The 15,516-nt window shown below is 54.1% G+C and overlaps 1 protein-coding gene across 10 annotated transcripts in view; it reads left to right on the top strand.

The window, feature by feature from the left end:
* The window catches only part of RAB11FIP5 (RAB11 family interacting protein 5), a 43,813-nt gene that overhangs the window by 16,917 nt on the left and 11,380 nt on the right, over positions 1-15,516 (top strand). For 3 of the 10 annotated variants that reach the window (XM_075148344.1, XM_075148347.1, XM_075148345.1), the window contains exons 3-5: positions 1,316-2,054; positions 12,343-14,193; positions 14,797-14,937. In XM_075148344.1, the coding sequence (XP_075004445.1) occupies positions 1,316-2,054; positions 12,343-14,193; positions 14,797-14,937 (2,731 nt within the window). Of the gene's footprint in view, positions 1-1,315; positions 2,055-5,280; positions 8,379-12,342; positions 14,938-15,516 lie in introns of those variants that run through there. The other 7 variants (XM_075148346.1, XM_075148348.1, XM_075148349.1 and 4 more) reach the window with 4 other exon arrangements.

Genomic DNA, 15,516 nt, shown 5'->3' with positions numbered 1-15,516 from the left:
TTTTCCCCCTTCTTTTCTTTGTAAGGGACTGTTGAGGCTTTCCTGCAAATCTATTAACTAATTGCTTACCCAAGAAGCGGCATCCTGCACAAACCTTCTGAGACTTTCTGCGTGCTGGCGGTAACGTGCTTGCCAGAACCGGGGGAGACCTCTTAAGATTTTTGCTTTTCATGCTGAGCCTGTATATGAGCATTCTGAGCATCCAAGCGCACCACGAGCTTGCGGGCTACGAGGGTTCTTTAGGACTGTTTCTTCTCTGCCCCCTAAAAGCAGGTCGCTAACACTGACTTGTGGCCGTAAGCCCCTGGGAGAGGGCTGGGCGAAGCAGAGCACGTTGCTGCTGCGCTGCGCTGCTGCCCGGTTGTCTAATGAGACGCCTCCGGCTTGGAGGCAAAGCTGAAACAGTGACCGGTTCCTGGTGATTAAAGCAATCTGAGCTCTTGGCGCTCGGAGAGCGGCGATTTGCAAACAAAAAAGGCCCTTGTAGTGAATTAATTCTTGCCGCCCCTTGAAAACAAAATATATAATTAAATGGTTTAATTGGCTGGAGACAGCAAATTCCCATATTGGGTGGGAGTCCCTGGGTACGTGCTGCTTCTCACCGTGCTGGTGAAGCCGCCCGCGTGATGCCTCTCGGATTCTGCTGGGTGATGTTCCCGTGCGCGGCCGGAGAGCGAGCGGAGGCACCGGTCTGGCCCCATCATCCTCGCGCCTTGGTGAGGGAGACAGCACCTCCGGCTAGGAGGGGAGAGCAGCTGCACGCCACCTGAAGTCCAGGCAGTCCTTCTCACCGGGCTCTCCGTGTAACCCCCAAAATCTGCTGAGCGTTAGCAATAGCCACAGGGTCAGGCAGCGGGAGGGAAGAGCAGGCGCTGGACCCTCCTGGCTTATATTACGCAAAGCAGCAGCCTGGCCTGTCGGAGCGGAGCTCACAGGCTCATCGTCTTTTATTCAATGCAAACTCTTAAATCGTACGGAAGCATAAGCCCTTTAAGTAGCTTCTTGCATTTATTATCGATCCCGGATCCTCTCAGACAAGGGGTTTGTCGTCTTACAGAGACTCCTCTCCGGATCCTGCAGTGGGAGGTGACGTGCTGGGGGAGAATATCGTATAGCCTGTATAGCCACATACTTGTGACCCGTGCTTTGCATTTCTGGTAACTCAGTTATAATCCGGTAGAGCCTGGGAGGGAGAAAGCCGGTGGGATTTCACACATCTCTTTAGTGTTTGCGAGTAGAAGATAACGATGCTTGTCGTACCTGTGCCTGTTACTCAGATGGCCTCACCTCTGTTTTGCGTTTTATTTCCCCCCAGTGAAAGACTACTTGCCATCTCCAAAGCTGACCCACAAGAGAGCATTCAGCGACGATGTCTCCCAAGTCAGCCCGGTCCTGGAGCCGAAAGCAATCCAAAGCCTGAAGCCAAAGAACGATCCCGTGTCCCGGTCTTCCCTCTGCATCAACGGGAGCCACGTTTACAGCGACGAACCTGCACCAAAGAGCCCCGTGTCTGTCCCGCAGAGCTCTGCGCCGCTGTCCGTGCCCAACATCCCCAGACGGCAGGAGGAGGGCTTCGGCTTCACTCCCCTCCATCCCGACTCCCATGAGGTGCCTTGGGGGGTCAGCAACTTTGAGAGGACACAGCAGAGAGATGAGCCCAGATTCATCCCGTCTCCTCCCAGCTTAGCCTTGCAAGAAGAACTCAAGGTCTCCACGAAAGCCGTCACTCTCAGTAACCATCTGGGCAGAGCCAAGATGGAAGAAAACAGTCGCTTAGAGAACAAGCCGACTCAAGCTGCAACACCCATAGTCTTCTCCACGGAAACGACGAAGGACAAACAACCCGAGGAAACAAGGAAGGAAGACAAGAAAGCGAAGGGCGGCCTCTTCCACCACGGGGGCAACAAAAGTGACGTGGGGAGCAAAGGCCAGGGGGAGAAAGTGGGATTCTCCCACAGCTCATCCGTCCACGCGACGGCAGGGGGAGATGAGAGGAATAAAACCAGCGGCTGGTTTGGTTCAAAGGAGCCCAAAGAGTCCCCTCAGAAACCCAGGTCAGTGAAACGGGTGTGTTGACGTCTAGGCTGTTAACTAGCTGCCCCAGCCTCCTGTCTTCAACGCTGCGCTGTTAAATGCTCTCCAGCATCAGCGGAAGACCGGTCCCCATTGCTCAGACAAGATGATAGTGGGGAAAATGCTTCCTTGGTCTTAAATATCTCAAAGGGAGGGTGATTTTTCCTGGATCCTCCCCTGGCTTCTGCCACAAACCAACTCCATTTGCGCTCCCAGGCCGTGTTTCTCGGTTGGGGAAGGGAGGGATCCCCTTCATGGAGAGGGAGACGTTTCCCTCTGCAGAGGCTCAGCTCAGCGTGGTCAGGCCAAGTGTTTCTGTGGCCTCGAAGTAAAGGATCGTTATCCTTTAGTTAGCTAAAAAAGCTTCCCTGGCAGTCAGTGTAGGATGCGGGACATAGTGACATGTAATCACATTTTCTTATTAACATCCCACCTCCTCTACGTCGCTGGTCTGGCCTGGGGGTGCGGTACTTTGGTAACTTGAGATATTATTAATATTTCTGTGGTAACTAATCCCAGCCCTGCTCTTTCCTTTTCCTATCCCATCCCAGCCTTCCCTCTTCCCGATTATGAATCTCTAATTGTTCTCGCTTCGCGTGATGATTCATCCCTCCAAATCCTCAGTGCTGTATTGTGGCACACAAAACGTGGTGTTCGTGCTGTTTCTGTGCGGGCTTTATTGCGACAGTGCGTCACCCACGTCCATCCCCGTAGCCCCCGGCAGCTGAGCTGGGGGTCCAGAGGTCGACTGAGAGCCCAGTGCGGTGTTATCATTGCTCAGCGAGAGGGAGAAAATGGGGTTAAAGGCAGGCAGAGAAAATAAGTAGCAGTTGAGAGCTGGTTGAATCTAGAGGGTTGATTTATTATAGGGGTTTTCTAATCTGGGCTGACTTTAACCTAATTTATTAAGCAGAAGGATTTTAATTCAGTCTAAGCCTCCTTTAATGAGGAGGGCACTCATGGTTTATTCAATGTAACCAGATTCCCACACGGGTTAAACTACTTTTAAAGTGCTGCTCAGATGTAAGTGAGGGGGTGAGCACGTCGCTCAACGCCGCTTCAGAACAGGGGCAGCCCCAAAAGTCCTCCTCTTCTCACCCCACAAGAAGGTGGTGTGCTCGTAGTGGTCTTTAAGGCCAATGGGAGGCAAGAACGTGCTGCCACCCCCATTCCCAAGAACCTAAGGCCACGTGTCCTTGTCCTGCGTGCCACACGCGGTCCCGCAAGAGGAGCATGTGCTGTCGGCGCGAGGACGGGAGAGGAGCCGCGAGGGCTGGTAAGGCTCGGTCCTGCCCGCTGCCAGCGCTCCCAGCTGTACGGGCAGAGCTGGGGACACCGAGGCAGGCGGGGAGCTGCTCTCCTGAGTCTCGCAGGGCCCGGAGCTGTTTCCCCTGAAGCCTTTCGTTGGGGAGCGAAGCCTGGCTCGCAGAGGGGAGGCGATGGGGAAGGGAAGGACCAGGCAGGATGTGGATTCTCTGTCCTCGAGCTGCTCCATCAGCAGGAGAGATGAACGTGAGGTCCTGGGACCGCTGTGGCTGCATTCCTAAGTACGGGTCATTCGTTTCCAGGAGACTTGAAACCCCGGTAGTTATTTGGTGTCACATCCTGCTGCAAGGTTTATTTCTGGGTGAGACTAAAGGATTTAGGTCTCTGAATGCTGTGATTAAGGAAGGACAGAATATTACCACTCAAGATTGTTCTTCTAATTTTTTTTTTCATTTTGCAATAATAAACCTTCTGTTTGATTTAAGTCCTAGAATAGAAAAGATACAGTATAAAAAATAACCCCATAAAAAACCCCATTGTATTCAGGCAGTGACTCCACAGGCTGCCTGAGCCGGCCAGCGAAGTACCGTGAGCCTACGATGTACACGTGCGATGGGTGGGAGATGCCCTCTGCATCTCCCGCTGGAGCCTCTTCCTCAATAAACCTGCGGGTGAGAAACCTGCGGGTTTCCTCCTGCTCTGCAGTTCTGGGAAGGAGGCCGACACGGGCCGTGCGTTACAGCCTGAGGTGGGAGCCGTGCCTGCCCCGCGCCTCTGATGGACGCTGCTGTCTTCAAGGCAAGGACCTCCAATCCAGCTGTAAATCAGCTCCCGAGCGCCTGTAGCATCCAACCCAGCAGATAATTGCCGTGAGCGCAGAGGTGCCCTTAAACACTGCTGGTTTCTAACAACCCTCTGCCTTTTTTTAAATGACAGTTGCTGGACCCATTCCCAGCATTATTCCTTTCCCAGAGGGTTTTCACTCTGTGTGGTGGTTTTTTTTTTTTATCTACGTCAGTGCTCACAGTTTAATTTCAAGCTAAGCTGAAGCTAAGCTTTGCTTGGAGTTGGTTTGCCACGATGTGCCGAGGACCCCATCCGCAGACGGCTGTCTTGTAAGGAGAAACCTGGACGAGCCATGCGACAGCAGCTCTTCCGGCTGGGGTTTTCTCTCCCAAAAATAGGAATTGCTTTGAAGCAGCACGGGCTGGAGGGAGCAAATTCACAGGGGCCCCTTTCGGGGCGTTTATAAGCACCTGAATGGGCTTTAATTGCAGTTTGCAATTTGAAAATGGGAAGTAATGAGCTTAAAGTAGCAAGGGAGATTTAAGGTAGTCATTAGGAGAAGTCTCTTGTGGAGGGTGTTGAAGTGCTAGAGCTGCCTGGCTGGGAGGAGGAAGCCCAGCGTCTGGGGCTTCGGGGTCCGGGGTAGATGAGCACCTTTGGGGAATGTTACAAGAAGCATTTGTCCGACCATATGGCCCAGGCTGGGCGGCGGGAGATGGTGACTGAGTCTCATGTGATGCAAAAATGGCCCTTCCGTCATCACAGGGAGATGGACTGTCTCTAGTCTGGCTTTCCTGATTCTTCATTTTTCCTGACCATTAATTACAACATCACTACTTATTCTAATTATGCAGAACTCTAATTTTTCTGATTTTATTCTCCTTCCTTACACTGAACGACCTTGCGGACTGTGCCACTGATTCAAGGCAAAGCTGTTGAAGAGCTTATTAGGTCTTGAGGCTGTCAGGTTGAACGTACGGTCTGGTGCCATCTGTATTGTGATAATCAAATGCGTACGGTCTCTCAAGCGTGCGATTGAAAAGTTAGCAGTGCTTATCTGTGGGTGTTTTATGGATGTCCATCTGCATCTGGGGGAGCTATTCAGTTACCAGTGTAACTTCTAGAGCTGAAGACGGATTAACCTTTGCTTCGTAGAGAGAACCAGCCTCTGAATCGAGCAGTTTTAAGTCTTTGACTTATCTGCAGAAAGGATTTTTTTCCCTCCTGCTCTCCTGATTCTGGAAACTTCAGCTTTGCGGCTCCTATCAGCTGAGCAAGCAGCATCTTCGTCTTTTTGCCCACCGTGGATAAGTCAAGTTTCACCCAGAGCTGAATGCGGGGAGAGAGCGTCAAAAGCAGTCACCTTTGCAAGACCAAAAAACTCAACCTGTAATTAGTTAAAAGGTCTGTAATTAGAAAGATGCTTTACAGTTAAGGTTTAAATTAGCCTGGAGCTAAGACAAGTTTGGCACAGCTTGTCTTTAACCACTTGCTCTTGCAAAACCACACCCTTTCTAAAATAAGGAAGCCGCTGACTTTCGGCTGGTTTTAACTTCAGCTTTATAAAAAGGTTTTCTGTTCTGCTGCAGGCGGGTTTTGCTGACCCATCGGCAAGCGCGCGCGAGCTGGCGCTGCCCTGCGAGCTGCAAACCTGCCCGCTCTCTTACCCAGGGAGAGGGCTGGATATTTCTGCCTTCAGCCCTTATTTACAGGTTTGTTCCCTGACTCTTGATGGGGAAGCAGGTCCCAAAGGCTGTGCCTTTCTGCCCCAGCTTTGCTAATCCGTGGCGGCTACCGGGCTTTGATACTGGCTTGAATGGAAGCAGTAGGAGATAGTGTTTGCTCTTTGGAGACCTGAATAAAAGACTGTTTGGGGTTTGTTGTTTTTAAGGTTGTGTGGTCAAGGGTTGTATGTAAGGAAGAAGCTCAGCAGGTTTATTTGAGGCAAGGCCTGGGGCTAAAACAATTGGTTTAACTGTTTTCAGGGTTTCCTACAACGTTATCAGAGCTCCACAGGTCCTGCTTCCTGCAGCGTGAATAGGGATGATAAAATGAGGCTGCATCTCATGCTTGGCAACAGCAAAAAAGAGAAATTGCGCTCTCTCTTGTAAAAATAATAGCATTAGTGCCATTTGCAGATTAAAGCCCCTTCTCTCTGTCGCTGCTTTCATGGGGGGAAAATGTAAAATCACTCCCCACCTTGGTTGTCACTCCTCTTTCCATAGTCCATACCCTTATATCCAGCAGCGAGGCCAAATATTGACTCGAATTCCTCACTCTTCATCACATACGCCTAAAAAGTACATTTCCTAAATGCTGGAAATGGGAAGAAGGTTTTGAACGATTGGAGCACGGTCCTCGGACAGGCTGGCAGTGGGGAGCGGCGCAGGTGGACCAGGTGCGCTTGTCGGTGGGATTGAACACTGATGCGTGTGACACCCCCCTCCAAAGCACCGTTAACGGGGACTTTCAGAGCAGAACCTGCAGAGTTTGATGAAGAGGAGCACCGTGTCGTGAGAACCAGGGCGTCGCGGTTAACGGTGATGCTGTGGATCAGTCCGTCGGGGGAGCCGTCAGGGTCACATCTCTGGCTTGTATTCACGTGAGCTGCAAAACTGCACGTCTGCATTGGATCAGTCACAGGGTTAAAAATGATCAGGGATGGAGCTGGACATTTTCCCTTCGGCACGAGGGGTGCGGGGAGCCTGCAAGGGTGAAAAATGGCTCTTAAAATGCCTCTGCCTTCCTTTTTGCCTCCTGAGCCTGCATTTCCAAGGGATGGACATGAAGCAGGGTGGTAAATCAGATCCTAAGCTGGCACCAGCTCAGCCCTGGTGAGACAATCTGCTTTGTAGCTGTCCAGGTAGAACACAGCCCCATTCCCACCCCTAAAAGTGGATATTGGGGTTAGCACTTTGCATCTACCTCGGCTTCTACTGCCCAGAATCTCTCTTTGCTATTTTTTTTTTATCCCGTGGTTTTGGGGCAAATCTCTATAAAGCAGGACTTGTTCATTTTAATTGGGATGATGGGCAGGTGAGGACCAAGAGGAAAACAGATAGCTAAACCCCTTGCTCTCACCTCCAAAATTGCTATTTAAAAGCAGCATTTGCATATATTCTCTGACTTCTTCCCACTTGGGTTCCCACCCTGTACAAAAATGTCTTGGGCTGCCATACCCATCTCTTCCCAACCCCTTTCTGCACAAATCCTGCCGTGCCAGCCTTGCTTGTGCCGGTGGGAGGAAATTCCTGATCCGTGCCAGGCTTTGAAGCTGCCGCTGGGGCCTCCGGCACCCAGGTCCTGCTGGTTTTCCACCCGCCCCGGCTCGCTCGCAGTGAGCTTGCTACAGGGAAACGGTGCAAAAAACAGCTTGTGAGCGGTAGGTTCACAGCGCTCCCCTGGATCCAGCCCTCCTAGGAGGGTTTTTCCACTTGAGCTTCAGCGCAGCTCTTAACCTTGGCACATTATGGCTGGATTTGAGCCCTGCCCTCCCCAAACCCCTGCTTTTTCAGCGCATGTGCTGTTTTCTTTATCTTGGTGGTGCAGAGTTACCCACCCTCCTGCAGATGGGCTGCGATGGCTGGGGACGGTGCTCCGTGACTGCGGAGCTGGGGCGGCTGCTTTCAGCCTGAAATTCAGGCTGTGATCTGTAGGAAAAAAATCTCCCTGCATTTAACAAGCTGTTTCAAATAGACTTTCCATCAGGGGGTTGCTCAGCAATATTTTCTTTTCTTCTTTTTTTTTTCTGCTGAGAGGCTAAAACGTGTCTGTGAAGTGCTGCCAAACAAATAAATGAGGGCAGAAAGGTACCCGCTATTTATTTTGGCTGGCGGAGCTGTGTGCTGGGGTATGGGAGGAGGAGGGTGAGTCAGCGTTTCAATGCAGCAAAAATCTTCAATCAGGCTGCTGCAAGCGGAGGTTTCCCTCTAGAGGAATACACCGTCCTCGGCTTCTTGTTTTGCTTAGCGCTTCCAGCATCCTTCATCAGAGAGGGGAAACGGGGCTTTCTGTGGGGTGGGTTACTCGCGGGGAGAGCAGGTCTGCTGCCAGCGCCGGGCTGGTAAGCAAAACAGGGGATGCTTGTCCCGAGGAAAGGGGTTGAATGGTGACGGTGCAATTGGTGCTTTGAAAAGCCAGGGGAAAGACGCAGGCTCTGCTGCCAGGAGTTTGTGGCTGAGAGCGGTTTGTGCAGCCCCTGAGCAAGCCCCAGTGGGTCCCAGCAGGAATGGGGATGGACAGTGGAAAGGAAACTTCAGTAGAGGGTTTTGGAGGAGAAAAACCGGAATCTGAGAAAAAAAGATGGATTTAAGTTCTGTCTTTATATCTTTAGCTTGGCTTGGGCTGCACATGTTGGGGGAGGATGATACGGGACCGCTGTCTGGCAGGGGAGGATTTTGGGTCCTCCTGCACCAGAGCCAGAAACTGCATTGCTTCTGGTTTCCTCTCCAAGAAAAGATTCATGTTCACCCACCTTGTTTCCCAGGCAAAGTGCAACCTTCGTTTTGCTGCATCCTGACACTGATGTGTAGGTCACGACGGGCGTGGGGCAATCAGGGCTTGCTGAAAGCACCATCCTGATTCCTGGTGGCCCGGACAGCAGCTCGGGGCTGGGACCAGCTTGCTGGCATGGCCAAGAGCTGCTCTGTCTCAGCAGGTCAGCACCCCATGAGCCCCATCATGACTGGGGGAAGGAAGACGCAGTCATCTCCGGTGGGTTTGAAGAGACCTTGAAGCTGTTCCTCCACCTGTGCGGGTGGGGATCAGTGCAATTCGGGGCACTGCCCATCGTGTCTGCCTGGGCGAGGGGCTACTCTGGCATCAGCCATTCCCAGAAGAAGGAACTTCAACCACTCAGTCTTCTGGCAGCTGTGAAGGTCGTTAGCAGCAAGCACTTATTAGGAGCCTGAAGCTGATTAATGCTCTGTAGCCATTTAGTGGTAGAGCCCAGCAGAGCTGGCTGGATCAGGCCTTGGTTGCTCTTACTCAGCACTAAATGTCATTTAAGCAGAATCATGAATGAGGGATCTTAATCTGGACCAAAACACTAAGGCAAGTGCCAGCAAGAAGGAGCAATCACAGGAGCAAGCAGAGGTAAGGCAGCGGCGTGTGGCGTTTGCAGCCACCCTGAGATCGTGTTGTTTCAGGTTGGACCCTGCCACCTTCCCTTTCCAGCTGGAAAGGAAAATTTGCCGTGTTTTCCTCTGTTCCACCACAGATAACACCCATTTGTGCATCTTGTGAACTCACCCAGCCAGACCCTGGGTCATGGGCAGCTGTGCTCCTCTTCTGGAGAGCTTAAATTTGAGGGTGATTAGGAAAAAAGGTCAATTTGCAGCAAGTGGCAGTGAACAGGAGCCTGTGCTCTAGCGCGTGTGTTCAGCTGAGGAGCATGGAGCCACGCAGCAGCTGCCGGCATTTGTCCGTACTTTCCGCATTCAGAAAACCAGAAGAATTGAGGGGCTCTGTCAATACGAACCATAGCCTTGAGACCTTTGGGATGGCAAACACCAAATAGCGGTGACAGAGAGTTGGGGAGAGATGGGCTGCCCTGCCTCCTTGCACAAACGCTGTCACGCTGGGCCACTGCTGCCTCATGGATGGTCTTTTATAGAACAGCGAGGATGCCCTGGGGATGGTCCGGAGTGGGTCTTGTGCTGGAGGCAGGGTTCAGATGCAGAGCACCCCAACCACATGCCGATCCCCAGGTCACAGCATGGACCGGAGAGGTTGGCTCCCAAGCAGAGACTGGCTGCCAGTCTCTCTGGGGTGGTTTGTGCCTAAAGGTCCATCACCTTCTCCATCAGCTTCTCCCATCACTTCTCCTGGAGGTTTTCTTTGCTCACTGAGAGCTTAAAACATTCAGGGAGAGCTGGGCTGCTCAGAGTTATCTTCTGCGGAGATGCGCGCCTGGCTGCCCATAATGGGTTTTCCACCCTGCTACACACCGGTGGTCCGAGCGGGGAGAGGACGCGGAGACACGGCAGAGCACGGCCGGGCTGTGCGGGGATGGGCACCGGCGCCACGGCCACCACTGCTGCTTAGTGACAGCAGGAGAGGGCACCCACGAGCTGTCTCTGCCCGCAGCACCAAGTGAGCCGCAGGTTTGCGTGGAAGTGAAGGTTTCGAGGCTTTTTTTTGTGCCTGAATTACTAGTTCTGCTAAGTAGTATCTGGCGTAGTGTCTGATGGGTGCTGGAGTTGAGCCTGTCGTGCTCGGCCGCTTGCTGTGTGTGTTACCTACCTAAAAACCGGGATGGGGGGACTTCGGTATAGAATAGAATAGAATAGCGGTGGCGTTGATTGCATAAATAGGCACCTTTCCAAGGTAGCCGCTCAGAAGATGATGCGTGAGGGGGGCTTTGAAGCTGCCAGGAGTGGGGAGAAGTGGGTCCTACCCCACCGCTGCAGCGTGCACGGGCTCCTGCCCGTCCATGCATCACTCATGGTCCAAGGCGCGCTGCTGGCACATAACCCTTCCTGCATTAAAAGCAACTGATGCTGACTGCACCTTCGCACTTTGTTAGCTTTTGCCTCAAGATGGCATTTTTGCGCTTTAAAATGTGTCTAAGGCTTTTTGTGCATCCATAATAACAGATGAAAATAGTTGTCCGAGCAACTTTGCTATTTGACAGCACATTGACTGTCATCTTCCAGTGCTGCCTGTGATCCCTACCAGCAGCTTGGGTGAGGCAGGGAAATACCGTGATGTAGCCCCAGGGCTGGACATACGCCGTGCATATTGGCAAAGCAATTACTTTATTCATTCCTCATTAACTTTAATATGCCCAGTGCTGGCTGATCAATGTCCGTATTTCTCCCAAACCAAAACTGGGGTCTCTTTGAAGCTCAGCTGTCGTGGCCGATGCAGAAGGAAGTAATCCCGCCGGCTCCGTTTTGGGGCAGCGCAGCCACATGTGCCGGTGCCGGGTGCCCCCATCCTGGGGACGGGGTTGCTCCTGGCAGGGGTGAGTCAAGGGGACGGGGGCTCAGGAGGAGGGAGCGCGGCAGTCGAGCACCGGTTGGGGCACGGGGTGTCCACGTCACACCCTTCGTGATTTGAAAACCTCCAAGATGGCCAGCCCTGGCCTGGCAAGTCTTCCTCAGGGGTGGTGATGCTCGTTGCTGGAGGAGTTCCCAAAGGAAGATCAATGAAATCCCAAAGGAAGGTCAGTGTAGTCTCTCTTGAAAAGGCAGCAAAGGACTGGCTGCCTGACTCGGGGTGAGGTGCAGGAGGAGGCTGACAGTCTGAATTCGAGCTGTGCTGAATCCCTTCCTCCTTGGGGTCCCCCGTGGGGGTTCAGGCATCTCGGGACCTCAGGCTAGAAGTGATGTGGTGAAGGGCGTGCGGAGAGGCTGGGCAGAGTCAAGAGGGGAGCCAGGGGCACATCCTGGCCACGTGCTCCCTCCTGCTCGGCTCTTGTTCCTTGGCCGCCCGCAGCTGCGTTACCCTCCCTCCTGTGCGAGAGGGAGCACTGCATCCGCTGTCGTCCTGATATGTTGCCAAACAAGTAATAATGCACTGGGGTAAACTGGGAAAGACTCCTGCGTTCTCTTACTGGCTCAAGTAATCCTGATCCAAGAGCCAAGCCCGGCTCCTTGTGCGCAGCCTGCCCTGGGTATGCACCAGTGTTGGGACAAAAACAATGAGCCAAGTCCTTGGGCTGCAGGAGGTGGGGAAAACCTCTCGGGCTCCTGAGTCTTAGGGCTTGCTAAGGCAGAAAGGGAAAATTTGGAGGACTGCTCTAGAAGAAGGGCTGCCCTTTCCTTTTTGTCGTGCATGCCCTTTCCACGCCTTGACTCCATAATCATTGCTCTGCCTAACAAGAGAGACGAGTATGTATTTGATCATTGCATTGCTTTGAACCGAAGCGTTTGTAGTGTGTGTGGTGTATGCTTACAGCACTGTCACAGCATTAACCAGGAGGACTGTTTTGTCTTCCCTCCACAGCCTGGAAGTGTCTCCTCAGGTAGAAACCAGCTCAGATGCTCCTTCTCATTTTCCTCCCTGCTCCCCTGCCCAGTTTCCTCCTGCTGCTGTAGCCCATCTCGCTAGCATGCCAAGCGCTAACCTCCCTCCCGCTATTGGAGACAGTCAGTCCGGATGCTTGTCCCCTACCAACCCATTCCTCAACTCCCTGCAGAGCAATCCCTTCTTTGAGGATCTCCTCGCTGACCAGGTACTAAATTCTCCTTCACCTACTCACTTTTTCTCTAGTTTCCCGTCTGGGCCGCATGCTTCAACAGAGGTCGCTGGGAGCTTTTATTCCTCTGAGGATTGCAGTCCCTCTGCCTCCCTAAGACATAAAGACCCGGAGAGGGAATCTCCAGCCAAAAGCGTTTGTGTCCCTGTTCCAGAAACTACTCCCCCATCACAAGGAGACCTTCCTCCTCCGGACGAGAAACCCGCTGTCCCTCCTCCCCTCTCGGAGTGGGACGATACCTTCGATGCCTTTGCAACCAGCAGACTCAAACCAGAGCTGAAGAAGGAAAACTTCTTCGCTTCGGTGGCAGCGGAGGGCATGGCTTTCATCGATGATCCCGATGCAGCCAGCCCGACAGAAAGATCGGCCGAGCCGCCTTGCAAGAAGGGGACAAAGGTATTTGAAAAGGCCGATTCACAAATCGGCAGTGAAATGCCTGCAACTCTACGGTCTTGGACAAATTTCTCCAGTTTAGATGTAGGGGCAAACTTGGTGAGCACAACCCAGGAAGCAACCGTGATAGAGGATGTGCTGAGCCCTGTGTCTGCGGGGTCGATGGGAAGGAGGAGGAAAAGCAGCACACCTACGGTTTGGACAGCTGCGTTTGCATCAGGAAATCCAGGGGAAAAAGAGGCTTCAACACCACTAACTGCTGAAAATAGTGCTAGAGAGGAAGGGGACAGTAATGAGGAGGAACCCTCTAGCGCAGGGACAAACGGATGGATGACCATAGCCACCGAAACCGCTCCTGACCTGTCAGAGAGCGCCCGAAGCGTGGCTGAGCAGGAGCGCCTGAGTCAGGAGAGCGCGTTCGGCCCGCAGCCAGCCTTCCTCAGCGAAGGCGCCTTTGAAGCGAAGAGCGGATCTCGCGCTGCCGCTTGCGTGTTGCCCAAAAGCACCTTTGCCCCCGAGCCCGGCTCCGAAACCCTGCCAGGCAGCAACGTGGCAGCCGTGCCCCCGCGAGTGCTCGCCGACGTGGCAGCACGACGGTTCCCCATGGCCCGCGAGCCAGGGACGGAGCCCCAGGGTGCTGGTAGCGAGGAGGAAGCGTTCGACATACGGACTTCAGTCTACCGGCTCCAGGCTAGCATGCGGCTCGAGGCCAGCGAAAGCCGTGTAAAACTCGGCTCCGACATTCGCGAGACGCACGTCATCCTCTCTCCGTGGACAGGTACCCGAGAGAGGGAGGAGATGACGACCGGCTCTTCTGCGCCGCCCCCCAAACCTCCGAGGTGGTTTGCAGCTGCAGGTGGCGGAGGGGATGGCGAGGAGGAGGGTGCTTGCGACCCGCAGCGAGGCAGCAAGGAGCGATGGGAAGACGCAGAGGGCCCAAAGGCAGACGTGGAACTGCCAAGGAGCCGTCTGGGCAGCGAGCCCTCTGTCCTGGCGTCTCCCAGCCCACCCGCACTGGGAGTGGACGTAGCTGAAGCCACGAGCGAGTTCCCAGGCTCCAAGGATGCCGAATCTGCCGCTGTGGACTCAGCAGCTAATTTAGAGGCGAAAGCTAGCGAGCTGGCAAAAGGGGACACCTCTCTGGGGGAAAACTGGTCAGAGATGAATGAGACGGATGCGGCTGAGCAGTTCGAGACTTGCCCATCGAAGTTCTCCCTAGACGGATTAGGCCAGTCGGGTGCTAAGGAGAGCTGGAGCCAGCCCCGTTTATCTCCTCTGATGAGGGCCGCAGACGGTGCCAAGCAGGAGATGGCCTCCGAACAGGAGCCGTTCCCTGAGGAGCTCAGTATGTCAGGACTAAAGCCACCTTCCAAGCTAGACCTGGGCCAGCCGGAAATCTTCTGGACGGCTCTGGAAGAGCAGGAGACAGCCGGTCACCCCGTGGGTCTCGGCCTGGCGGCGCGGCCCCAAAGGTTAGCGTGTGGGGAGAGTCCACCCCAACCGGAGCCGGCGTGGGGTGACGGTGAGGGGCGGCATGGGCCGGCAGCCGGCCCCGCCGGGCGAGCGGGAGGCCAGCCTGAGCCTTGTGCCCCCATGGCAGGGGCCGGCCCTCCCCGGGAGGCAGAGCAGGGCAGACCCCCCGCCAGCGAGCCCGAGGGGCCGTGGCGCCGATGCTCGGCAGACAGCAGGATAGACTTCAAGAAGCCTGATTTCTGGAAGCCAGATAGGGTAGAGGAGACACGTGAGCAGGACGCTTCAGCCCCGAGAAATCCCTTTGCTCCGGCACTCAGCCCAAATGCCCCAAGCAATCCCTTTGTGGAGAAGTCACCAGACCCCCTCCCTGTTCAAGCTGTGCTGCCCGAAAGGCTTGGTCAGGGAGGCTTCAGCTTCACCAACCTCCACGAGGAAGCCCTTGGGCAAGGCTTCCAGCCCACTAACCTTCCCAGGGACCCGCTGGGCAAGCCTCCTTTCCTGCATGACAGCCAGCCCTTGGCCTTCTCCACCCCTTTCCTTGTGGCTGCAACTAACCCTAAACAGTTTGATTTCCCTTCCCCTGTTGCGTGCCCCGCGAGCAGCGGGGTCCCTGCCGCGACCAGCCGCGCAGCCGCCCAGCCCTGCCCTTTGCCGCAGTCCGGTGACACACAAGCTTCAGCGCTCGTGGTTTTGCCCAGGGAGACACAGCCAGCTGAGAAGCCCTTTTTCCAGCAGACGACCAGGTGAGCACTCTCCGGGGAAGGCGAAGGGTGTGTATTTGGTAGAGGTGAACCCTGTCTCCCTTCTGCTCTTACCAGGGGGCCGATAAGTGGACCCCGGCTCAGCGTCAGCAGCTCACGGTTCTGCTGACTTCAAGGAGGCCGCTCCATGTGTTGCTGCAGGTCCTCTCTCCCCTCACCTTCCCGCGGTCCCAGAGAGTCCAGCTTGTACAGCTTGAAGCCTTGGCTCTCTCGGATCAGGGTGGGGAATGGCCACTGGTGTCCTGTGTTTGCCCTAAACTAGGGCAAACGGTTTGACGCATCCAAGACCTGCCCCAGCTGAAAATTCAGCCACAGCAGAATTGCATCCGCATTTCACTCGATGCTAATTTTGGCTCCATCATCTTCCCTGTGCTTGCAAAATAGGTGCCTTTTCCATGCCTGCCAGGAGAGTTTCCAGCTGTTAATGCTCTCATGAGTTCCTTCATGGCATGTGCACAGCTACTGCCCCTTCCCTTTTCATTAATTCAGCTTTGGTTTCTTTCCTTTTTAAATGACCGTCAGGTACTAAAAACCTTCTTCTCTCCATAGCCAAAAGAAAAA

Source organism: Calonectris borealis, chromosome 4 (genome assembly GCF_964195595.1).
Source record: "Calonectris borealis chromosome 4, bCalBor7.hap1.2, whole genome shotgun sequence".
Lineage (NCBI taxonomy): Eukaryota > Metazoa > Chordata > Aves > Procellariiformes > Procellariidae > Calonectris > Calonectris borealis.
Note: the sequence above shows the minus strand (reverse complement) of the source record. Positions and strands in the feature narration are given on the sequence as shown.